This window comes from Mustela putorius, unplaced genomic scaffold, assembly GCF_011764305.1.
Source record: "Mustela putorius furo isolate JIRA1106 unplaced genomic scaffold, ASM1176430v1.1 tig00000179_pilon_pilon_pilon, whole genome shotgun sequence".
NCBI classification, from domain to species: Eukaryota; Metazoa; Chordata; class Mammalia; order Carnivora; family Mustelidae; genus Mustela; species Mustela putorius.
Window position 1 is genome coordinate 8,739,730 of NW_025421305.1, and position 27,818 is coordinate 8,767,547.

General features: G+C 35.3%; 1 protein-coding gene across 1 annotated transcript in view; it reads right to left on the reverse strand.

Moving 5' to 3' along the window:
- Positions 1 to 27,818, reverse strand: part of VWA8 (von Willebrand factor A domain containing 8) — a 325,814-nt gene that overhangs the window by 292,728 nt on the left and 5,268 nt on the right. The window contains exon 2 of the mRNA XM_004759284.3: positions 19,840 to 19,917. Coding sequence (XP_004759341.1) covers positions 19,840 to 19,917 — 78 coding nt within the window. The remainder of the gene's footprint in view (positions 1 to 19,839; positions 19,918 to 27,818) is intronic.

Sequence of the window (27,818 nt, forward strand, 5' to 3'; positions counted from 1 at the left end):
TAGCACCTGGATCTAGGACCAAAAGAAAACTACAGATCAATATCCTTCATAAATATAGACACAAAAATTCTAAACAAAATTCTCTCAAACTGAAACCAATAATATATAAAAACAACAACACATTATAACCAAGTAGGATTTATTCCAGAAATGCAAAGTTAGCTTAACATTTAAAAATCAATTAATTCCTGGCAATTCACAGACCTGTACCCCTGGAGCTAATAATACATTATATGTTAATTTAAAAAAATCGATTAATTCACCATGTTAACAAGCTAAAAAAGAAAAAACACATTATCATGTCAAAGAACACCTGACAAAATGGAATATCACTTCCTGATTGCAATCCACAAATGGGAGAAAACTTCCTCAACTTGATAAACAACATATATGAAAAATCTATGCCTAACATACTTCAGGGTGAAAGGTAGAATGCTTGCCCCCAAAATCAGAAATAAGACAAATTCTCTGTTCTCATCACTGCTATTCAACATTTACTGGAGGTACTAGCAAAAACAGTAAGGGAAAAACAAACAAAGAAAAAGCCCCACCCAATTAAAAAGAAGCAGTATTACCTTTATTTATATATAACAAGACTGTTTATACCAGAACTGTGATAAAATCTACAAAACAAGCTCTAGAATTAATAAGCGAGTTTAGCAAGGTGCCAAGATACAACGTCAATATAAAAAAATCAATTGTATTTCTATGTTAAAATTAAAAAAACAACACCATTTATAGTAATAACATCAAAAATATGAAATACTTGAATGATGACTGACAATGTACACAAAACCTATACACTGAAAAAAACAAAAGGGGTACCTCTAAGTGGATCAGTCGTTTAAGCACGCAACTCTTGATTTCAGCTCAGGTCATGATCTCAGGGTCCTGGGATAGAGCCCTGACTCTGGCTCTGTACTGGGCTTGGAGCCTGCTTAAGGTTCTCTCTCTCCCTCTGCCCCCCTCCCCAACCCACCCCCATCCCTCTCTCTCAAAGAGGAAAAAAAAAAAAAAAACACTGAGAGAAATTAAAGATCTAAATGAATGGAGAGATACACCTTGTTTATGGGTTGCAAAACTCAATATTATTAAGATATTGAATCTACAGATTCAATGCAATCCCAATCAAAAGCCCAGTAGGCTTTTTTTGTGGAAACTGATAAGCTGATTCTAAAATCATAAAGGTCCAATGGACCCAGAATAGTCAAAACATCTTTGTAAAAGAACAAAGATGGAAAACTAATTAACATTACCTGATTTCAAGATTTACTGTAATACTTTAGCAATCAAGATAGTGAGACTATGGTGTTTAGAGATCACTAGAACAGTCTAGAAACAGACTCACAATTTCTGACAAAGGTATAAAGGCAAGTCAGTGGAGAAAGGATAGTCTTTTCAACAAACAGTACTGAAACAATTAGATATCCATATGCAAAACATGAACTTTGACCCACACCCTATATAAAATGACCTCTGACTCACGCCATTATGTAAAAATTAACTTAACATGGATAATAGACCTAAATATAAACTATGTATACAACTGTGAAAAGATTTGGGAGAAAAACAAGAAAAAAATCTTTGTAATCTTCCATCAGACAAAGATTTCTTAGGTATGACACAAAAAACCACAATCCATAAAAGTAAAAACTGATAAATTGGATTTCACTAAAATTCAAAATGGCTGCTCTTCAAAAGTCATAATTTAAAAAATTAAAGGACAAGTTGCCAACTGAATGAAAATATTTATAAATCTTTTATCTGATAAATTTCTTATATCCAGAATGTATGAACAAATCTCAAAACTTGGGTGCGTGAGTGGTTCGGTCAGTTAAGAATCTGCCTTCAGCTCAGGTCATGATCCCAGAGTCCTGGGATCAAGCCCCAGGTCGAACCTCCTTCTCCCTCTCCCTTGGCAGCTTGTGCTTCCTTGCTCTCTCTCTCTCTGTCAAATAACTAAATAAAAAAAAAAAAAAAAAACCCTCAAGACTCAAAAGAACACAAACGCTCTAATAAAAAAGTGGACAAAAGATGTGGACACTTCATCAAAGATATACAGATGGCAAATAAGCACATAAATAAATGTTCACCATCATTAGTCACTAGGAAGTGCATATTAAAATCACTAGGAAATGCAAATTAAAATCACTAGGAAATACCACTAAATACCTATTAGAATGGCTGAAATTAAAAACACTGACCATACCAAGAGCTAGCAAGAAGGCAGAGGAACTGGAGCTCTTATACACTGCTGGTAGAAATGGAAAATGACACAACTACTTTGGAAAAGAGAATGGCAGTTTCCTGAAAAGTTAAATATCTACTATGTGATATACCATTCCACTCAGGCATTTACACACGAAAAAAGAAAGTATTATGTCCCTATAAAGACTTACACATGAATGTTCATTCATGTTCAGCACCTTCATTTAAACAGTTACAGTGATGTCCACCAACAGATGAATGAATGAATAGGCAAACTAATTACTCAGTAATAAAAACTGATGAACTATTGAGACATGCAACATGAAAGAATCTCAAAATTATGCTAAGTGACAGAAATCATATAATATAAAATGCCTGTAAGAAAAAAATATATATATAATAATACATATTAATATATAAATATATAAATAAAAGTGAACATACAAATATATATTTATAGATAATAAATATATTTATATAATAAATATATTTTAGTATATATGATTCCATTTGTATAAAATTCCAGAAAATACAACCATACCTACAAAGCAGATCAGTGATTCCCAGAAAATGGAGGAACCCCTCTTGAGTAGTACACTTTCAGTGGTGATGAATTTATTTGACCAATATTTGACTAATGATGATTCAACTTTCATAATTTTTGATATATCAAAACTTATGAAACTGAAAAGAAAAACAACTTATGAAACTGTACATTGAAATATGTGAAAATCATTATATGTAAATTATACTTGGCAACATTTTTCTTAAAAGATTTGAATAACACATTAAGATGTTAACAGTGGTTATAATTAGACTTATATATGATTTCAGTTTTATCCTTTTGTTTTTCAGGATTTCAGTATCCCAAGTTTTTTGTATTCATCATGCTTTATTTTTGTAATAGGAACAAAAAGTTACACAGTTTGAAAAACCACATTGCAAAGTAACAACAGCCTTTCTGGAGGTAGAGAATAACTGGTACACAGGGAAAGCAGTAATATGACAGGTAATATCTATTAGAATATTTGACAAACCAATTTATCACAATTTAACACCCAAAATTCAATTTGCAACTCAGCTTCTTATAAAGTTCTTATCATCCATAACATACTGTTACATTGTGATAATCTACTGAAGATATTTTTGTTGGCCTTAGGGTAGCTGGTCATATTTATGACAAGACTATACCAACCAAAACCACAAAATTAAACCAAAGGAATGACTTTTACTTATGAACACATCTCAGAAGAACCAAGAATTTTTAGGTCCTGTCAGATGAATCTGAGTTCTTTAAACACAAAGCATGAACATTTTATTTTTATAACTCAGGTTCACAGAGAAAGCAGTTATAATAGATGTATTCTTTAGGAAGTTTCACTTTAAACATAAGGGTTTTATCAGCTATTTTTAAAGTTATAATCTAACACATGCTTACTGTAACAAAGGAAAAAAATCCAAAAATGTAAAAAGAAAAATGATCTCTCTTGACCCCGTCCATTCACAGCCTCACTCCTAACCCAATGCCCTCAAAAAAACTTAAAATTAAAAACCTGGAGTTTAGCCTTCCATACTTTTCTGTGTACAGAAAGACATCTGACATACCTGTGAAAGTATTCAAGTTGCTAAAAAAAAAAAAAAAAAAAAAAAAAAAAAATTGTATCAGACTTTATACACTACCCTAAAGTCCAAAAACTCTTTTTTTTAGTCTGCAATTTTTGCTTAACAATATGGCATGGACACCCTCAAGATCCACAGATATAAATCTAACATTATTTTTTAGCAGTGCAGAAGTCCATAACATGGGTAAACAATTATTTATTCAACTATTCCTTTACTGATACATTAATTGCTTCTTGTTTTTGTCACTATGTAACACCAAAATGCTGGAATACACATTGTGTACAAATACCTTTTACAAACTGATTTTTTCCTTAATGAACATAACTGACAAAGAAACTACTACATCAAAGATATACATATTTTTTTGTTTTATTTTCTTAAAGATTTTATTTATTTATTTGAGAGAGAGAGAGAGCATGAGTGGGAGGAAGGGGCAGAGGGAGAAGGAGAAGCAGACTCCCCACTGGGCAGGGAGCCTGACCTGGGGCTGGAGCCCAGGACGCTGAGATCATGACCTGAGCTGAAGACACTTAAGACTGTCACCCAGGTGCCCCTATTTTCTTAATTTTAATAGCTACTACCTTATTACTTTCCAAAGAAGCTATATCGACTCACACTTCCACCAGCAATGTCAATGTAGGTACTGGACATTATCATACTTTTTGGTTTTTTAGATTTATTTATTTGAGAGAGAGAGAGAATGCACACATGCATGTGTGGGCAGAGGGAGAGAATCTTTAAGCAGACTACCCTATTGAGCATGGAGCCCCACATAGGGCTTGATCCCACACCCCGTGAGATCATGACCTGAGCAAGAGTCCCACACAACCGACTGAGCCATCCAGGCACCCTATTATACTTTTAAATTTTGGCTCTTATATAATTATATAATTTGTATCTCTCTATTAAAGAGGTTTAGAACATACCCTTTTGGATTCCCTCTCCTGTGGCATGGCTATTTAAATCCTTTGTCTATTTTCTACCAGATGATACAGTGTTTCTTAGCAATTTCTGAGATATATTTGTATATTAAGGGTATTAATCCTCTATCATATGTGTCAGATATCCATTAAAATGTGACTTTTAACTTAGGGGTTTACTACTTCGATTCATTTTCTCATTCAAATAATGTCATCCATAGTGGTTAAATGACCACACAGATCCAAAGAAGCCTATTTAATATTACATAGTTCAAAAATTGTACACCTGCAATGAAAGTTGCAGAAAGCATCAACAGAAAATAAAAAGCAACAAAATGATCCAAGAAACGTTAAGTTGTCTTTAGCATGGTACCTGGGAGAAAGAACACTAAAAAAAATTTAGGCACTGAATAAAGATTGCTGTGAGACTCTGGAGGAGACTTCAGGCCAAATCACAGGGTTTTAAAGGTTGATGGGACTCTTCCCTTTGAGGGCTCTATTCTAGCTTAAGAAATTTTAAATGAAATCCTTTTCTCCAAGTAAGTTCTCATGTAATGAGTAGCAATTAGTTAACTATTGAAGATATGGGAAATCTTCAGGATGGGAGGCTTTGCTCCTCAGATTATTGAAGCTCTGTCTCTATTCTGTAAGTGGATCTTAGATAACACCTTCCTGGAGGACTTTTGTGTAAGCTTTGCCACTCATTCATTGAAACTGCCAAGTAGCTGCAGTGATTGTTCGACATTATCCACAGACCAAAAAAATGACAGTTTTCCATGCTATTCTGTCATTTACATGTTGAAGAATTTCTCAAACCTCTTGAAATTATTTACAAACACCCCTCCTCCCCCCTCATAGTGTGAAAACCTTTCACACTATTTCACACTTATTATGCCAAAAACACCACTTTTAAAGCACAATGTTGTAATTCTTACAGAAAACATTTGTGGGCCCTAATTGCTTGGATATGAGCTCCATGTGTCCAGCAAACCTTAAATGACCTCACATACAATTGGTTCACAGACTGCAACAAGGAAATTATGTAAGGAAGCAGAAATATAACTCTGAAGTCGACTTTAAAGTCATCATCTATTGAAACCTGCTACCCTGGAGCATCACCTTGTAAGGCAAAGCTGGAAGAAATATCAGCTTGATATAATATAGTTTAACTCCGAGAACAAAAACATGAAGGAACCCCTTTTCACCAGTTGACAATTTCATCTAAGCCTTGAGATGGCTTTTCATTCAAAAAGGCAAAAATCTTCAATTACTCACTTCAACACTAGCAGGGGAGAGACTAGGAACTAAGATGATAAGTGGGAGTTAACAATGGTTAAGGCAGGAGGTGACAAGACCTAGATAATAAAAAGCTGAAGAACAGTTCAACTCCTCTGTCGGTTATGTGGCCGGCACTGGGGTAAATGCTGCGTCAAACACTATTCAAATGAGAAGCTGACAACCGACTATAAGATTCAAGCATTCATTATCTTAGTCAAATGGTCAAAGAATTAAGAAATTTTATTTTCATGACATAATACCACTTTCATGTGGTTTTAAACTGAATTTTGGACTTCCACTTGAGAATATTCCCAGTCTATAGCATCTCTGTTGGCTAACAGGATTTCTACCACTTCCATTAAATTAGGTGTTAAATATGAGGGTTCATGTCACAACACTGTGATTTTTATTTCCTAATTACTAAAAGACAACAATTGATTTTCAGTGCTCTGAATAACCTTGGAAAGGACAGAAATAAAATAGCACCACCATGCCTCAACTATTTCAATATTTTCAATTGTTACTACGCTCTTAAGTTCCAAAAGAGTTACCTAACATACCAGTTTTCTTTTCATTCCCAGACTTACTCTAAAGTAGCCAGAAATACTGGGACAGACTATTAAAAAAAAAAAAAATCAAACTGAAGTCAGGAAATCTGGGCTTTGCTACTAATTAATTAGTCTTCTGACCTCTTTCTTATGGTCCTACTTTCCTGGTTATGAAATGAGTTTCAGAGAGGATGGTAATTGCTAAAATTCCTTTCCTTAACAAAAATCTGTCATTTATGTTTCATTTTAAAATGTTAAATATGCAAAAGCAAAGAGCTAAACTGAAGCATAAATATGGGTGGGAAAGCAACAGGGTATCAAAACTTCATTCAACAAAACACTATTTTCAAAATATTTTAAGATATTTTAAAAAGTAACTCCAAAAGAGGAGGGGGTAACTATCTAGTTTCTCTAGTTTCTCTCAAAACCAAAACCCATAATCTCCAATCAGTCATCTAATAGCAAGAGTAAAGCCAAACAGCTATGATTTTTCTATCTTGGAAACAGTCGCTGAGAGAGGGAGAAGTAGTTGAAAGAATACAATATTTGACCCTAATATAGGAAGTAGATGCTCCAAAACATGTTTTACTAATAAATAAATATATCTACCCCAATTAATACATAGCAACCATGTAATACTTATGTGGCTATGTGAGATTTTGGTTTACTTATTAACTCAGCCACTTTTCCTATTTCAGGTTAACCAAACTCCCAATAGTCTTTCCCCTACAAAAGGGTGCAGCTCCTCATACAAAAGACTAGTAGAGACAATGTTAATTTACTACTGGATATAACACGGCACTATTATTTTGATATACAAACCATAATATACCTAAGGATACTTATATTATTATGAATATGGTGGGAACAATGATGAATGGATGACAAGCACAGAAAAAGCAAACCAAAGCCTATACACCATCCAACTGCTTTCAATATAAACTCTTTTCTGATAAATTACAAAGGGTAAGCTACTAACACCTAAACATAAAAGAAATGAAAATTTTTAATTGCATAAAAGATTTCTGAAAACAGCAATAGAAATTCAAAGTATGTTAAAACAGAAAATGTTGGGGCACCTGGGTGGCTCAGTGGGTTAAGCCTCTGCCTTCAGTTCAGGTCATGGTCTCAGGGTCCTGGGATCAAGCCTCGAATCAGGCTCTCTACTCGGTGGGGAACCTGCTTCCCCCTCTCCCTCTGCCTGCCTCTCTGCCCACTTGTGAGCGCTCTCTCTTTCTCTCTCTCTCTCTGTCAAAAAAATAAATTAAAAAAAAATTCTTTGAAAAGAGAATATGTTGAGGGTTTTTCTTTGTTTGCTTTTCTGGGTTTTTTTGGCAACAAAATATTTGGGTCTTTCTATATTTAAAAACAGATACCTTTTACACATGGAACTTGATCTAAGCCAACTACTGTTAAATTGCCTCCCCGCCAGTCATTTGCAAAATATGAAGATATATTCATTCAAAGCATATGTTTGTAAGTCTTAAAATTGATATTGTTAATAGAATCCCTTGAATCCTTAAAGCTGGTATAGTCTTATTATACATTCTCTCACTTAATAAGATCCCCAGTTCCCAAATGATTAAGCATCTATAGCTATGATAAAATATTTTAGCAGACCCTCAATAGGAGAGACACAGTGCCATCTTAGTTGTTAAAAGGGAAGAATAGTGCTATCCCCTGCTGGCAGCAGCCAAGCAATGACCATGATTCATGTCTAGGTAAAGCTTGAAAGGACAACATTCCTTCCACACTATAAACACATAGTGTGTTTTTAACACACTATGTTTTTAACACTATATAAAAACTATATATAAAACTATATTAAAAAATATATAACAATATAAAAAAACCACAGTGTTTTTAACACTATAAAAACATATTGTTTCAAAGATTGAAGCTTTTTTGAAGAGCCTACTGCCACCATGTGTGATCCTAGAAACAACCTAACTATTGACAAATTCAAAATCAAATCTAGAGAAGATTCCAGATTCATTCTTTATTTTTTAGAGAGACAGAAAGCAGGAGAAAGGGAGAGGAACACTGCCAAGTAGGCTGTATGCCCAACATGGAGCCTGACGTGGGGCTCAGTCTCACATCGCTGAGATCACGACCTGAGCCAAAATCAAAAGTTGTCACTTAACCAACTGAGCCACCCAAGTGCCCCTCCAGATTCATTTTTTAAAAGTAAGACTGAATGAAGACAAAAATGTTTTTAACATATCTTTTAAGCGGAATCATAGCAGCCCTCAGTATTAACCATGTTCAACAGTGTTATAAGGGCAATAGGAAGTAAGAAGGAACAGAATCAGGAGACTGAGTAAATGGTTGTGTCAGGGACTCTTATTTATTGAGCACTACGTCCCAGGCATTATCCTATTCATTTTACACAGGCTATCTGATTCAATCCTTAAAATATATCCATAAGGTTGAAATGATTGTTTCTACACTCGCAAGAAAATCAGAGCAGTTAAATGACTACAGAAATAGAAGAAGGCAGAGGAGGAGGAAGATGAGGAGAAGGAAGGAAGGGAAATCCATATCTAGGAAATAGTACATACAAAATCTCAAACATATTCTTTTCCTTCCAAATAGACACTTCCATACAGAACACAAACTAGGTATAATGGTTTTCCTACTGTCTATCAAGAGTGGATATTGTTCCTCACTTCCAAAGTTCATTATAAAAGTTAGCTACATTCGTAATAAAAAAATAAAGTCCAGAAATCAGGAAAAAAATGAGTGTTTTCAATCATCATGTAAGGTGTTCTAAATCTACTTTGTTAAGTTTCTCTAGGTAAATATAACAATTATTAAAGATTTAAGTCCCTAGTCTCACCCCCAGAAAAGATTACCTATCAATTACAATAATATGATTAGGCATAACCACTAAATAATGAACACTAGAAATAAATGCTCCTGAATCCCACTTCTAGTTAGGAAGAAGAGAATTGAAGAGAATTTTACTTTCAACCTGACAATGAGAACAAGGCAGTTAATCTGTAAAAATCACAGTTTCTTAAAACCTACCATACAGCTAAGAATTCAAAGAAACCTGAATGAACTAAATTCTAGAGAGTAATGAGCATTTTCAAGGAAAGAAGAGATGCACAGCATATACATCCCGGGCAGAATGGTAGGAGGAGGAAGAAATCCGCCATAGGTGTATCAGGAGAAGCAAGCTGAACTTCCAACAACCGAAAATGGCCACAGACGAGCTGAGATGATGAACTCATCTACTGAAAAGTCTCAGTCACAGAGGAATTGGCACTTACCCACTAACTCTTCCCCCCTGGCCTTCACTGAATACACAGGGGTACACACTAAAAACCAGACAAAGGGCAAGAACTGAGACAGATTCTTTCTGAAGCATACTGCACCTTTTGTTAATACAAGGCAACAACCCAGTGAAGCCTGGGGGTGGGACAGAAAAAGCAACAGAAATCCCTTCAAGGCACTTCACGTCTTTATACCGTATAAAGCAGCAGCTCTCATGAACCATGTTCGGGCAGAAGAGCTGAGATAAATTCCTCTGTGGCACACTTGGCCTTCATTGATATGGCCTTTGGCTGGAGAAGGGCAACAGCTTAAAGAGAAATCTGGGTTGGAGAAAGGAGAATGCAGGACTAAAGGGCAAAGCTCCCAAGCAACCAAAAACATAGCCATAAAGCAAAGAGAAATGAGCCATGGTTTGTAGCGCTGGAAATTCAGCTATAAAGCATAAAGAAAGCTCTGGAATCTCACCAGAATTCACATGACAGACATTACTAAAGAGAAAGTCCTGATCTCTTCCTCAGTACCTCTGAAAGTAGAGATAAGTGGAATCTAACTAATCTACAACAAAGCCCAGTCAGAGCTCAAGCATATACTGGTTTGACTCTGCATTCCTCCTCCAGTGCCCACCTCCACAAACATGGGACTTAGCAGATGAAGAGGCATGCCCTTTTCTGGGGTAAATATCATTTACTTCAGTCTCTACCATTCTTTTATATACAATGTCTGGCATACAATAAAATATTATGAGACAAACAGAGAAGCAAGAAAATGTGATCCACTACTGGGTATTTACCCTAAAGATACAAATGTAGTGATCCAAAGGGGTATGTGCACTCAAATGTTTATAGCAGCAATGTCCACAATAGCCAAACTATGGAAAGAACCTAGATGTCCATCAACAGATGAATGGATAAAGAAGATGTGATACACACACACACACACACACACACACACACACACACAATGGAATACTATGCAGCCATCAAAAGAAATGAAATCTTGCCATTGCGACGACGTGAATGGAACTAGAGCGTATCATGCTTAGCGAAATAAGTCAATCGGAGAAAGACAACTATCATATGATCTCCCTGATATGAAAAAGTGGAGATGCAACGTGGGGGATTTGGGGGGCAGGAAAAAAACAAATGAAACAAGATGGGATCGGGAGGGAGGGAGACAAACCACAAGAGATTCTTAATCTCACAAAACAAACTGAGGGTTCCTGGGGGGAGGGGGTTTGGGGGGGGTGGGGTTATGGGCATTAGGGAGGGTATGTGCTATGGTGAGTGCTGTGAAGTGTATAAACCTGGCAATTCACAGACCTCTACCCCTAGGGCTAATAATACATTATATGTTTATTAAAAAATTTAAAAATTTTTTATAAAAGTGATCCATACTCAAAAATCAATAAAAGCAGTTCTAAAAGTGGCCTAGATGCTGGAATTATCAGACCATGAAAAATATGTTAAAATATCTAGTGCAAAAGGAGGACAACATGAATGTATTCAAGCATGTGAGATGGAAAATATAAAGAAAACGTGAATGGAGGTAAAAATGAAAAGTGTATTAATAGAAATGAATGACTCGTCCGACAGGATGAAACTAAGACTGCACAAAGCTGAAAAGAAAAACAGGCCAAGAATTATTAATTATGGCCAAGAATTTTCCAAATTAACTTCCAATTAATTTTCCAAATTAATTTCCAAATTAACCCAGAGACTTAAGAACTCAGAGAAAGCAAAGAAAATAAATTCAAAGAACACACCTGTGTACATCAAAGCCAAACTTTTCATTAAAATATAAGAGATGAAAAGAAGAATTTTTAATGTAGATAGAGAAAAAGGACAAATAACAACTATGGGCACAACAAAAATGATAGCAGACTTTTTATTAGAAACAATAGAAACCAGAAGACAATAAAATGATATCTTTAAAGGACTAAAAAAAAAAAAAACAGAATAAAAAAGTGGCATTCCATTTCCAGTGACGGGGGTAAGTGAAATAAAAACACATGTCAAGATAGACAACAGATGAGGGGCCCCTGGCTGGTTCAGTCAAGAGGGCATGCAACTCTTCTTATCTCAGGGTTGTGGGTTCGAGCCCCACATTAGGTGTGGAGCTTACTTTAAAAAAAAAAAAAAGAGGGGTGCCTGGCTGGCTCAGTTGGCTAAACAACTGACTGTTGATTTCACCTTTGCTCCTGATGGCAGGGTCCTTAGACATAGGCCCCTTTTCAGCTCTGTGTCCAGTGGGGAGTCTGCTCAGATTCTCTTTTCCTTTTTCTCTGCCCAACCCCCTGCTCATGCTCTCTCTCTCTCTCAAAATAAATGAGTAAAATATTAAAAAAAAAACAAAAAGACAACACACGAGAGAATTCCTATCACAAGCCTACTAAAAAGAAGTGCTAGAAGAAACTCTTCTGGCTGAAGGGAAATGCTTTCAGATGAATGTCTGAATCTGCAGGAAGAAATGAAAAGCAGCATAAAACATAGGTAGACATTAAAAACTTTAAAAATCATCTCTGGGAAGCCTGGGTGGTTTAGTGGGTTAAGGCCTCTGCCTTCGGCTCAGGTCATGATCCCAGGGTCTTGGGATCAAGCCTCGTATCGGGCTCTCTGCTTAGCAGGGGGCCTGCTTCCTCCTCTCTCTCTCTCTCTCTCTCTCTCTGCCTACTTGTGATCTCTGTCTGTCAAATAAATAAATAAAATCTTAAAAAAAAACCTCTCTATTTTATACATATATATTTAATTTAAAATTCCACTAATTGCATAAAGTAAAAAATAACAATATTGTGGTGTTTTAGCATTTATGGAATTAAAATATATGATAGCAAGACTACCAAGCAAGGTTATGAGAGGTAAATGAACGTATAGTGTTGAAAAGTTATCACATTGTCCCTAAAACAGACCTATTACTTGAAAGTAGACTATGGTAAGTTGAAGATGTATATTATAATCCCTAGAGAATCACTGTTCAATAGAGCACCCACTATTCACACGTCACTATTTAAATTTGTTTAAATTAACAAAAATTAAATAAAATCTAAAATTATTTTCCTTGCTGACTGCAATGGTCATGCTCTGAATGGTTAATAACCATATGTGGCTAGTTCCTGCTATACTGGACAGCAAAAATATAGAACATATCCATCACTTCAAGAAGTTCTATTGGACAAACCACACTAGAAAAAGAGGCATAACTAGAGAGCCAATGGAAGAGACAAAATGGAAAAATTATCTCTGAAAAGAAGATAATAAAAAATGTATATAAAAATATAAAGAAAACAAAAAGGCAAAAAAAATCAAGATGGTCGACATAAGCACATCTACATCAATAATTATATTAAATATAAATGAGTTGAACATTCCATTCAAAGAAAGAGCTTGTAAGAATGTATAAATAAGCTGTTCATAAGACACACTTGAAATATAAAGGCACAAACTAGCTCAAAGTAAAAGAGTGAAAGAGAGCATACCATACAAACACTTAGCACAAGAAAGATGGTGTGGTTTACATTACTATCAGACAAAATAAACTTTAAGAAGAAAAACTGTTACCAGACAATGACAGCATTGAATAATAAAATGGGCCATTCATAAAGAGGGCATAACAATTATAAGTGTGTACATACCTATAGAGAGTTCTGAGATACACAAAATAAAAACTAGTAGAATAAAGAGCAACAAATCTACAATCAACAATCATAATAGAATGTTTTAGCACCACTTTATCAGCCACTGATTGAAGAGGTAGATAAAATCAGTAAAAACATAAAGGACTTGAACAATATTGTCAATACTGACCTAATTAATATTTACAGACAACAATGCCCAACATCAGCAGAATACTAATTCTTTTCAAAGATAACATGAAACACTCACCAACAGAGCTCTTAATGCTGATCATTAAGTCTCAATAATTTCAATTTCAAAGAACTGGAACTCTAGAGAATATGTTCCCTGACCATAATAGTATTAAATTAGATACTCTGACCTTAATATTTAATTAGAAATCAGTAACTGTAAGATAAAGAAAAACAAACCAAATACTGAAAATGAAGCAAACATACTTCTAAATAAAGAAAAAAATCTGTGATCCCTAGAAATGTCTTGAATGGAATAATGAAAACTTAAGATATCAATATTTGTGAGGCAGACCTAAAGCATAGTTTAAATGGAAATTTACAGCTTTGGACAATTAAATCAGAAAAAAAGGGGACAAAAACAATAATCTGAACGTCTACCTTAAATAGTCAGACAAAGAATAGGAATCAAAGTAAATAAAAGAAAGGAAGTATTAAAGAATGGACATCAGTGAAATAACAAATGGATAAACAATAGAGAAAAATCAATAATGAAAAACTATTTTTATCACTGATAAATCCCTAGTAAGACTAATTAAGAAGAGAAAGAAAAAACCCACACATTTCCAATATTAGGAATAAAAGAGGAACTAGCAATACAGACTCTACAGATATTTAAAGCATAATAAAGGCTACATTATGAAAAAAAAAAGTCAAAAATATTTCAAACTTGGCTCAGTGGGTTAAGCCTCTGCCTTCGGTTCAGGTCATGATCCCAGGGGCCTGGGATCGAGTCCCGCATCGGGCTCTCTGCTCAGCAGGGAGCCTGCTTCTCCTCATCTCTCTCTCTGTCTGTCTCTCTGCCTATTTGTGATCTTTCTCTCTGTCAAATAAATAAATAAAATATTTAAAAAAAAATATTTCAAACTAAAATTGGACTTACCCCTTTAAAATAAAACAGAACTATAAAGTTCTTAGGGGAAAAAAAAGACTATCTTCACAACCTTGAGGTAGGCAAAGATTTCTAAGACATAATAAGCACTAACCATAACAAAAAAATAAACAATAAACTCTATGTAATCAAAACCTCTGCCAACTAAAAGGTAACTCTGAGAAAATGACTAGGCAAGGGAGAGACTGAAAAAAGTATTTATAATACATATATATGACAAAGAACTTGTATCTTGAGTATACGAAGAACTTTTACAAGTCAACAATAAATAGGCAAAATCCACTTTTTTAAATAAGCAAAGTATTTTAACAGACACATCACAAAAGATATATAAATAATCAATAAGCATTGGAAAATAAATTGAACATCATACTCATCAGGGACATGTAAACTAAATGTGCACCACTGGCACAGCAAGGCAAGGACCACTTAAAATCCACTCCTTCATAAAAGCAATAGCAACACTGGCAAAAATTGTCAAAATTCATTTTTTCAGAACTCTAGAAATTAACAAGAGACTTTCAACAATCTAACAAGCATTTATCCAAGAAAAATGTGTGAACCTTGTATGAACTGTATGTTTTGTAGTCTTTTAACTTGTCCTGTTCCCACCTCTCTCCCCAGCTCTGGAGTAATCTTGATATCAACCATCAACAATATTGGTGCAAACCAGCAGGCTGGCAACCACTGAAGGGGGCAGAACAGGGTTGCAGCTTCCTAATCCTCCTGGCCCTAGAAAACTATCCCTACTTGACTCCTCTAACAGCTCTCTGAAAAGCTCCTTTTTTAGAATTTGACTTCATTTGACCCACTCAGAGCTCCCAGTGTGTAAACAACACTACTCCAGGGTGTTTGCCCAAAAAAAAAAAAAAAAAAAAAAAAAATTTAACAACTGTTTAACATCACAGCTGCCTGAGGCACTAAAACCAGTTGGAGCTAACAAAAGGATGACCAAACAAACAAACAAACAACTTTAAAGGAAAAACTGGGAATAAGATGTCCAAAGGAAGGCCTGAAAAACTACAGTATATGTCTAGGAATCTAGAAGGCCATGAACATGTCTGGGAAAGTTCTGAGAAGGGCCTAATGGCTCACCTCTGGCTGACACTGAAGCTTTGCACAAGGAGGAAGACAGACTTATAAGCTGCCTCTGGAGCTTTGCTGGAAATCATGTCCAACATGCACACACAGGCCATGGTCAAAATCGGGAGAAGAGATTTGTTTGAGGCATGTAAGAAATCTCTGTACCATCACTGGCGGGCCAGTAAGCTAACTGAGCAGAAACTTTAGTGGCTGCATATGACGAAGAGTACAGATTTCAGAGAAACAGTCTACATACATCATTAAACAAACAACTAGAGCAAAATCAAACTCTAAGCAAGGGAGGGAAGTTGATGCCCAGAGTTGTCAAATTATATTATTTAATAGGTCTTCTTTTCAAAATAAAAGGTACGAAACACAAAGAAATAGGAAATTATAGCATACACAGAAGAAAAAAGCAGTCAATAAACTATCTTTGAGGAAGCCAGACACTGAACTCAGTATAAAATACTTTAAATTAGCTTTTGTTCAAAGAACCCCCCAAAAGTCTAACAACTTAAAGTATGACAACAATATCTCACCAGAAAATATCAATAAAGAAACAGAAATTATAAAAAAGATTCAAAGAGAAATTCTAAAGTCAAAAACTATAATAAATGAATTGAAAAAAAAAAAAAAATCACCAAAGGGGCTCAACAACAGTCGTGAGAGGACAGAGTAATCAGCAAACTTGAATAGGTTAACTCACATTATCTAGTCTAAGAAACAGAAACAAAAATGAATGAAGAAAAATTAACAGGCCCTCAGAAACTCCAGGACACCATCTAGCATATTAACGCAAAGATAATGAGAGTCCCAGAAAGACAGAAAGAAGGGAGGAACTGGGACGCCTGGGTGGCTCAGTCAGTTAAGCTGCTGCCTTCAGATCAGGTCATGATCCAAAGTCCCAGGTCAGGCTCCTTGCTCGGTGGGGAGCCTGCTTCTCTCTCTGCCTCTGCCTGTCACTCTGTCTGCTTGGGCGCGCGCACTCTCTCTCACTCTGACAAATAAATAAATTAATTAATTAAAAAAAAAAAAAAGAAGGGAAGAACTAAGAATGAAGAATGATTACAAAAGAACTCCTTCAAATTAATGGAAAACATTAGTATGCACATTCAAGAAGCTCAATGGACTCCAAATAAGTCTAACTCAAAGAGACCGCACTTAGCCATATCACAGTCAAACTATCAATAGACAAAGACAAATGGACTATCTGGAGAGTGAAGACAAGTGGCTCATCATTAGAAAGGATTCTTGATAAAATTAATAACTGATTTATCAGTTTATCATCATAAACTATGGTGGTCAGGGCCAATAAGATGACATATTCAAAGTGCTGGGGACAAAAACCTATTAGCCAAGAAAGGTAAAATTAAGAATAATAATAAAATTATTATTTTACCAATAAAAGTAAAATCAAGAAATTTCTAGGGGTGCCTGCATGGCTGAGATGGTTAAGCGTCTGCCTTCAACTCAGTTCATGATCCCAGGGTCCTGAGATCGAGCCCCACTTTGGGCTCCCTGCTCAGCAGGGAAACTGCTTCTCCCTGCCCTTCTGCTGTTCTCCCCGCTTTTGTGCTCTCTAGCTCTGCTAAATAAATAAATAAAATCTTACCAAAAAAAAAAAAAAGAAAGAAAGAAAGAAATTTCCAGATAACCAAAAGTGAGAGAATTCATCACTAATAGATCTGCCCTACAAGAAATACTAAAAGAATTCCATCCTTCAAGCTGAAATGAATGCAAACTAGATAGTAACTCAAATGTACACAAAGAAATAAAGAATACTAGTAAAGGCCATTACATATGTAAATATAAAGACAGGATAAACATATTTTTATTTGTAATTCTTTCCTTCCGATTTAAAAGACAACTTCATATAGTGGTAATTATACAAAATTGTGATGATAGATTTTAACATATAAAGATATATTTTGGATGACAATAATAGCAAAAAGGAAGTAAAAGGGAAGAGAGCTATTTTAGAGCAAAGTTTTTATACACAATTGAAATTAAGTTATTATTAATAGGAACAAGTTTGTTTCAAGGTAAATTGTCAACTGTAGTCTCTAGAGTGACTACTGAGAAAATAACTTAAAAAAATACAGTAAAAGAAAAATGAGACAGAGTGGAGAGGACAGATGGCAGAGTCATTTAGGAGAGTCACTGGAAACTTACATTAGATGAAAGTGTGATATCTTCCTTCAAGGAGCACATAGTCTAGTGGAAGAATCTGAAGAGTGAACAAAAAATTATCTATTTTGTGTCCAGTGACTGGAAATAAGGAAGGAGAGTAACAGGAGATAAGGCTGAGACTAGATCAAGAAAGGTAAGGAGTGACCTTGATTCATTTAAGGAATTCTGAGAAAAGAAGTGACATGATTTTGAGCAAACAAGTGACTGTGAGTCATTAGGGAGATGCAAATCACAAGATAACCACCTCATTCTGGTGAAGATGGCTATCATAAAAAGGCAGTAGTAAGTGTCAGTAAAAATGTGGATAAACTGGAAGCCTCAGACATCCAGGTGGGGAATGTAAAACCGGGTGGCCTCTGTGGAGAACAGTTTGATAATTCCACAAAATGTTAAACATAGAGTTACTGTCTGACCTAGCAATTCCACTACTAGGCACATAACCAAAAAACCTGAAAACAGATGTCTGTTCAAAAACTTTTATGAAAACTTTTATGGGCGTAACAGTATCATTTGTAACAACCTAAAAGTAGAAACGAACCAAATGTCTATCAACTGATGAATGGATAAGCAAAAAGTGGTAGAGCCATACCATGGAATATTATTTAGTCATAAGAGGAATCCAGTACTGATACATGCTACAACACAGATGAACCTTGAAACATAATAAATGAAAAAAGTGAGATGCAAAGGCCACATATAGTATGATTTCATCTATATGAACTACTAAGAGTAGGCAAATCTACAGAAACAGAAAATATATTAGTGACTGCCAAAGGCTGGGGTTGGGGGAGTGGTGTATACAGTTGTTGGAGGTCAAAACAAGGAGTGACTGTTAATGGATACAAGGCTTCTTTTGGGTGTGATGAAAATGTTCTAAAGTTAGATGGGGCACGATTGCACAACTGTAAATATATTAAAAACCTCTGAGTTCTACACTTTAAAAGGTAAATTTTTTTAAAAAGTTAAATTTTATGGTATATTAATTATATTTCAATAATGCTGGTATAAAACAAAAACCACAAGTTACTATTTTATACCTCGTAGAATGAGTAAAAGGAAAGACTAGAAATTCCAATGTTGGCAAGGATATAGAAATAGAACATCACTGTTGGTCAAAGGGTAAAACAGCATGACTATCTTGGAGAATTGTTTGGCAGTGTCTTATAAAGTTAAACAGCCATCCATCCTATGACACATCAATTCAATTCCTAGTTATTTATTCAAGAGAGGTGAAAAGTTATAACTACAAGACTTGTACAGGAATGTTCATACCACCTTATTCATAACAGTCTTAAAATGGAAAACCTCCGAATATCTATCGACAGAACAGGTAAACAAATTGTAGTATATTTATACAATGCAATACTACCCAGCAATTAAAAACAAACTGATAAGTATGGGAATATGGGTGAATTTCAAAATCATTATCTTGATAGAAAGAAGCCAAATACACACCCAGAAAAACTCTATCATATGATTCTATTTATAGACAGCTAAAGAACAGGTAAAGCTAATCCATCGTGGTAGAAAACAAGAACACTGGCATCCAGGGCAGAGCAGATGGAAAGGAGCACAGAATATTTAGGGATGAGGAAAATAAATCTTGGCAGTTGTACAATTTTACAGAATTGTCAAAACGAATCAAAATGAATACCTAAGATCTGTGCATTTTATTATATGTAAATTTTATCCCAATTTAAAAAATGAAAGAATAGTACACGAAAAAATGTTTTACTGAAATATTCAAGGGTGAGGAGATAGGATGTCTGGGATAGGTTTTAAATACTCCAGAAGAAAAAATGGGAGTCAGTTAAAAGATTGATATATGTGGATAAATGTTCAAAATAAATGATAAATACATCATGTTTATATACTTTTTTCTAGTTTTGCATATGTTTGAAAATCCCCATAATGAAAAGTTAAAAGCTATTCATTCATAAATAAATGACTATTCCTTACTGTAGTTCTGCGGCACAAGTTCTGGGCTCTTTGGAGTTTTCAGTTTGTAGGATACATCTCCAATATTAACTGTATCACCTAAAAAGAGAATAAGGAAACACACCATTACAAGAAACAAGAAAACTACACACTCTGCCTTTCCCAATGATGATTGCCCTGACCTACAGCCCCATAGACACACCAGCCTATGTCAACCACTATGCTCTAAACTTGTATCCAAAGTTTAAGTTGTATAATGGAAAAGGGAAACACGGGTAAAATTCACATTTTAAACCCTACATTAGAAAAAAAAAAAAAAAAAAAAAAACCAACAACAAAAAAAAAACCTGAAGTACAACAGAATTTTATTAACTAGCCTTATTTTCTCATTAAGAATAATACTAATAAAGTCAACAATACAGAAGAATACATTTTGCTTAAGATCATCCAAAGCATTCATAAGGTGGCATCTTTTAACACAAATTGTAACTTTTTACATCCTTATAGATTCTTATTTTTACTATATACAACTTCAAGTTTTCTAGCAACATAACCCAAAAATGCAATATTTCCAGGAAAGCCCCAGCCTATATGCCAAGATTTCCTACATGAAACAAGCAAAAGAGGCAAAAGTTCTCACTTCTCCTTGGTGCTAATTTTATTTAAGTAACATTAATTTCTGGCTGATCTTCCAAAGTGTAGGACTAAACCAAACCCTCTCTGCTTTGTTCTCTCCCACAGTAAAATAAATATAGAGATCCCATCTGCACCTGGGACTTCACTTAGAAAGGGCTCAATGACACTTAGAAAAAGTAGCTGTATAAAACACAACTTTCAACATTGCCAGCTGGGAGCTAGTTAGGTAACATGGAGAGACTAAGGCCTTAAATCACTGTAATAGTAACAAAAGCAGCCAACATTTTTTGAATGATTACTATCTTCTAAGTACTTTATACATTTCCAGAATAACCATGTGAGACAGAGGCTTCACAAGTGAGGAAATTTGTAACCCTGTTGAAAAAAAAAAAAAAAAAATATATATATATATATATATATATTATAGATAAAGAAATGTATTACAGCTATGTGGCAAGTTGAGAGAAAACATTGTGTAAAACACAGGTATACTGGGCGCCTGGGTAGCTCAGTGGGTTAAGCTGCTGCCTTCGGCTCAGGTCACGATCTCAGGGTCCTGGGATTGAGTCCCATATCGGGCTCTCTGCTCAGCAGGGAGCCTGCTTCCCTCTCTCTCTCTCTGCCTGCCTCTCTCTCCATCTACTTGTGATCTCTGTCAAATAAATAAATAAAATCTTAAAAAAAAAAAAAGGTTTAAAAAAAAAAAACACAGGTATACTTATACTTTCCAATACATAAAACATGTATGTTTAGAGTGTAAATCAAAGGACTTTTCCTCTAAATTAGTCTAGACATCAGCTAATACTTATTGAATACCGGTTACTTGGCAAATATTGTTATAGACACATTCTTTATGTTACTTCATTTCATCTTGACTCTAAGTAACCTGTGGTTCCCCCAAGTTATTTCATATAACTTCTTTAGCAGAAACTCCATCTCAAACTAGCTTAGTAAAAAAGTCATTGGAGTTGCGGTGACAGCGGTTATGTGAGGGAGCTCACAGAAAGCGAGGGTGACAGAAAACCTCGGCTTAGTAACTATTCCACAGCATGGCAGGGAAGGCAATGGAGAAACAGAGCAGTCACACAAAGTCACACTCCAGGACAGGCTCACTGAGACACCACCCCCGGCACCACTAGATCCACACCAGGGATGCCACGACCAGAGGACAACATTTTCCCCCATTTCATTTTGATATTTTTCAGACCTGTAGAAAAGTTGGGAAAACACTATTTAAGTTATAGAAATCATGACTCATCTTTAGTCTAGAGATCCATCTTCTAGTAAGGACCCTGCCACAGGGAAACTGTGCTAAACTCTGCATCATTCCCTTATGACTCAAAGTCCTGGGCCGGGCATTTCATTGGCCAAGCCTAGGTTACTACCCACAGCCTGGCTGCCCGGACTTGGCAGGGAAAAACCGGGGCCCCGCCTCCTTTCAACACTTATACCACAGAGGATTCTGCCTCTTTCTCCCTTTCTCTCCCTCTCCCAGCTCCTCTCCTCTGTTTCCTTCCTACCTCACCATGATTCCAGGTCTTCCTTGCTTGCTCTACCTTTCCTCAACATCCTCTTTTCCGGCCTCTTTTCTATTCCACCTATCACCTCTTCCAGATAAGCTCATCTAGTCTTACACCTTTCAGGCAACTAACATATACCTGGCTCTCAAATTTATTCCACTAACCCAGACCGCAGAATTCCAAACATGGATACCAACAGACAGTGAGATGCCTAAAATATGTTAAACCTGACATACTCAAAACTTTTCCAACAAAATATGCTCTACCCACAGTATTCCCCCGTTCTGCTAACGGCAGCTCAATACCTCCAGGGGGTCAGACCAGAAATCTTACAGCCATTCTTAACTTTTCTCTCTAGCCTCCTCAGAAAAATCCACAGACTCTGTCTTTAAGATGTATCTATTATCATCCGCCTCTCACCATATTCTCTAGCACCACAATGTTGACCCAAGCCAGTTAAAGGTCTGTGGTTACTTAGACTTATTTTCTCATTCAAACAGCAATAACTCCTACCCACTTGACAGATCTGTCTCAACCCTTGCACCTGAAGCTAATTCTCAACAGAGCAGCCACAGTGATCAAAATAAAATAGGAGTCAAGTAATTCAAGTTCTCACTCAATCTTCATTGTTGCAATGGCCCAAGGGCTATACTGATCTGGCTCCTCCATCTTCTCTCTTACTTCATCTCCTGCCAGTGTCCTCCCAAATTATTCTACTCCAGCCACCTGGTCTCCTAACTATTCCTTGAACATGTCAGACACATACTCATTTCAGGTTTTTGCACTGGATTTTCCTACTGACTGAAGTGTTTTTCCTAAACATATCCATTTATCAATCAGGAGCCCAACAAAAAGACGGTACATTCAAGCTGCACAATAAAAGAACCATTTGTGAAGGTGGGGCAGAGTTTATGAAAACCAGCAAGGATAGCTCAGGTCCCTGGGACCAGCAGTAACAGAAAGCCACTACCACCACCAGGCCTCAAGGGGCCTAGTGCAAGCAGAGGGAGTAAGTAGAAAGCTTCCTAAAAAGGACTGTGACCCTTTGTGGATGAACACAGCAAATCTATGATGGTGACCCAGCAAAGAGTAAGCTGGGGGATAAATATGAAACAAAACTTCAGAACTAAAAGTAGAACGAGATAAATCCACCACCATACTTTGATATTTCAATATATCTCAGTAGCTGATGGAAGAGCAAGAAAAAGAAATAGAAGGAGAGAAAAGTAAGAATAATCACTTCTCAGCCTCTGGCTAAGATCAATTGGAAAATGGGACAGGAAGATCTGAAAACACTATTAACCACTAAATATAAATGACCTTTACTGAACACTATACCCAACAAGGACAGAATACGGAATTCTTTTTAAACGCACATGAAACATTCACCAACTAGATCTTATGCTGGATCACAAAGCAAATCTTAACAAATTTCAAAGGACTGAAATCATACAAAGTATGTTTTCTGATCAAAATGGAATTAAAAATGAGTAACAAAAAGATAACTGGGAAGTTTTTGAACATTTGGAAATCAAGCAAAAGGCTTCTAAAAAATTCAAAGAAGCAATCACAATGGAAATTAGACTTTTTAAGAAATAGGACAGGGATCGATTAGTCATGTTGGCTGCAGGCAAAGAGAAAAATGACATTTGTCCTTCCTGCCTCCATGTTGATATTTCTAGCCACCTTCTGTTGCCATGCTATGCTTCTCCTGAACCATCTTATCCATGCCAATGTCCCAACCTGACTTCTGTACAACTAAGTCTTAAATGTCTCCTTTGGCTCAGATTTCTCTCCCGAGTTCCATACCTATCAGTAAGCTACTGGACACGATATTTATATATTCCAGAGATAACTTTAATACCAGAAAAACAGAACTCCAGATTTTCTGTTGTATGTTGTCCAACCAACTCCAACCAGGTCTACCCCGTATATTCCTATCTCAGTAACTGATGCTTTATCCCCGGCCTGAAAGGTCTTCCACATCTCTGTCATACCCATCTTGCTTCAGACAACTACTCCTCAAATATCCTCATCTCCCCATTGAACTTTCCCTAACTTTTCCTTCTGCATGCTCTCTACCTCCATCAAGAATCCCATTCCTGGGGCGCCTGGGTGGCTCAGTGGGTTAAGCCTCTGCCCTCAGCTCAGGTCATGATCTCAGGGTCCAGGGATCAAGCCCCACATCAGGCTCTCTGCTCTGCAGGGAGCCTGTGTCCTCCTCTCTCTCTCTGCCTGCCTGTCTACTTGTTATCCCTGTCTGTCAAATAAATAAATAAATACAATCTTAAAAAAAAAAAAAAAAGAATCCCATTCCTGTCTTTCTGCTAGCATAGTATCTGGTTCATGCTTCTCACACTGTATTACAATTATTGACTACTATTCCACTACGATAATTGTCTTTAAATTAGGGTACATGATTTCTAAAGGTACAGAGCACGGAAGTCTCAAGGAGATCAGTTTTCCAGATCCTCACTTCCGGGTGTTCTCCTGAACACAGATTTAACTGAGGACTGGACCTGCAGGTTCTCCATTCCCACAGGCCCTTTCAGGAGCCCTCCCACTTATTTCTCTCTGGTGGATGTTGCATTGCTCCAGGGGACTAAATAAATGAGGCATATTACATTATGGTTTAGGAAAGGTCTCTTTTAAAAATTATTCAAGTTAACATACACCTGCCTGGGAATAGTTTCTCCATGTCTTACAAATGCCTACTAAAAGTGAAGAGTAGCTTTAGAAATGACTGGTCTGTTTTGGCCTGTGTCAGATATAGTACATAGCAGGGTAGGGAAGTGAGGGTTTATATGGTCAAAAAGTCCAAGATGAGAGAGCTCAGACTGCAAAGCAGAGAAAGCTTCAAAAACTGGCTTTTCACATATGTAAAGGTAAGCTGTTTTTCAGCTTTTCTCAACATTTATCTTGAGAACACACTCTTCATATGAACACACACACAAAGGCACCTCTGAACATTTGAAGCAGTACATATATTGATGCTGATCCATTTCCATATAACTGAAATAGTTTTCAACACTATTGAACTGTTCACAATACACTGGATAAAAACCACAGAGAAAACTTTTACATGTTTCCTTCAGATCAGATGTTTATCTTTCAAAAAGGTAGTTAAAAATTTATTCTCAAATGTCATCATGAAATATTCATTCTGATGACAGTCATTCCTTATCTTATATAACGATTGTTTTCTAACTCTTACTATGAAAATGTTCTACACTAGCTTCTGAACCAGTTAGTTTTCATGTCACTAAATACAATGTCAAAAGTTTGATCATGAGGTCTAAAACTGACTAATTTATTTCTGATTTTTATACATGACTTTAACTGTTCTCTAAAGCCCATAAACAAAGTTCACTACACATTTAAGAGAACAATACCATGTCTTCTACCATAGTCCTCATTATGTAAATAACTTATTTTAATACTTACTATAAATTATATTAAAGAACAAAATTATACAACCATATATTATGAAATAGGTAATTTAAAAATGTAACTACTAGATTGCTTTATTCTTGTCTTTATTGTATCTAGTAATCCAGCCTATAAAATGTGGCATTTCGTCTTTCAGTGGCTTTTAAAACATTCCTTAAAATATATATTAAGAGTCATTTGAACTAAAAGGAAAAATCTTTTTTCTGTCAGAAACTCTAATTTAGCTGACTGAATTGATAGTTACAGATTATCTTTTTAAATTATAAAAACTAAAATTTGATGAAAAAGTATTTAAACATGTGAGAGAAGCATTTTCTCAAAAAAAAAAAAAAAAAGAAAAAGAAAAAACCAACTATATTGGCAAAGGTCTGATGAATGAAGGGTTAATTTTATCAACTCTTTCTGAGTACATTAGACTAAACAAGCAGCCTCTTTGGGAGGAAATAACCATAGCCATTTGATAAATTTTGGTAAAGCCTTCTTAGTGAACCTCCCAGAAATGGAGGCAGGAGTGATTCTACTGGCTAGGTCAGCAACTCTACATGCAAGTCATGTGGTTTCCAATTCTTTGCTATGAACAAAGCTGAAAAGGCTATAATCAAGTTGTCAGTTGATAGATAACTAAAAACAACATTTTTGATAGTTAATCAACATACTATTTTTGGCTCATAAGTAAAAAGTCTACAAAGAATTGAGCAATAGTGGTATATCAAAACATATATCAAAGTTCATACTGCAGCAATAATTAATATACAATTAGGGACTATTAATTACGCTAATTAATATTTAACTGGGAGAAAGCACCACTCATGTTATTAACAGGTATGTTTCCATAAAATTTTATGTTTTTTAGAAATTTGAAACATATTGATATTCTTTTGAACAACTGTGCTTTCATAATTGTAATGACGTGTTTTAACATTAGATTTTTTTTGTTGCAGAAAAATACGATAAAGACAAAACATTTCAAGAAAAAATATTAAGATAAAATTATGAGGAGTAAGTGTAATTGAAATACAAATTCAAGAAGATAAAAATAACATAAACTTTCTGACAGTTAAGTAAGAGCTCTTTATTTTTCAAAACAGAGATAGTGGCTAACAAATTACTAGGGTATTCTGATTCCATTTAAAAGATACACTTTGACTGTTAGCAATTTTTGTTTTAAATGTCAATATTTACAACACACTGAAAACACCATACTCTGGAACTATTTATTCTTATCAGGAAAATTTCTAGATATCAACTTCAAAATATACAAAGGGATACATATTTGCAAAATCCTTTTAAGAGAGAAGTGAGAAAAATGTTTGAAGATCACTGTTCAGTCTGTAAGACCATAGCATTTTGTGGGCAGGGCCCAGGTTTTAATCACCTTTGTACTCATAGTGCCAAAAATAATATCTTTAACCAAGCAGGTGTTCAATAAATGTTTGATAAATGAATATGTGAATGAATGATTATAGCTGTTAATTAAATACTGTTTTATTGAGTATTGTTTTAAGCCTTAGTTCACCCATTTTCTGTATTCTTTGAGAACAGCCTATCTTTCAAAATGCTCAGAAATCAAGTCATTTGTAAAGAATTCATTTGAATGAAGTAGTATAAGTACTAATCTAAAGAGAATTGAAGATACTTATAACACAATAGGTAACACAACTTATGCAGAGGAGACTAATGTATACCATTCCTCAAATACACTATTTTGGTTAAATGCAATCATTTTTTAAAAAGATTTTAGTTAATAAGATAATGGAAAATATTAGAATAACAAGAAGGAATTAACAAGTACAGATTGCTATAAAATATGCTGTATAACATTTAATTACATTTATTAATACAAATAATGTAAAAAAATAACCACACATAACTCAGATTAACCTAAATCCTGTATAGCACAAACTATCACATTAATACTACTACCAACAAAGTGATATATATTTTATTCAGGCATAGAAAGTATGGACTTGAAAATTAAAAGCCCTGAAAAGAATCCAAAAGATAAAAGCTCCCAAATGAAATTAAATTTAAGGCTCATTTAGAGTAATAAGGCTTGCTTTTATCACTTGCAATGATCCTAATTAAAGGAATTTCCCAACGGTTTCTCAGAAAATAATTTCGATATTCAAACAATAATCAATAGTATCTTTTAAATAATACTATTCTTATACTAACCCCTTTGGATATTATGTACTTGATTTTTACCAGACAGCTGTTTTGTTTTACCTGCTCAATATTCTTTCTCCTTTTGACAATGGAATCCCTCTCTCCAGTGGGAAAACCCAGCCCATTTGGTTTGGGTAGAGTACCACTCATCCCACCCTTTACCCCTGCACCAAAGCCTCCAGAAATAAGTATCACGCACAACAGTTACCAGAACATTCCACTGGCCAC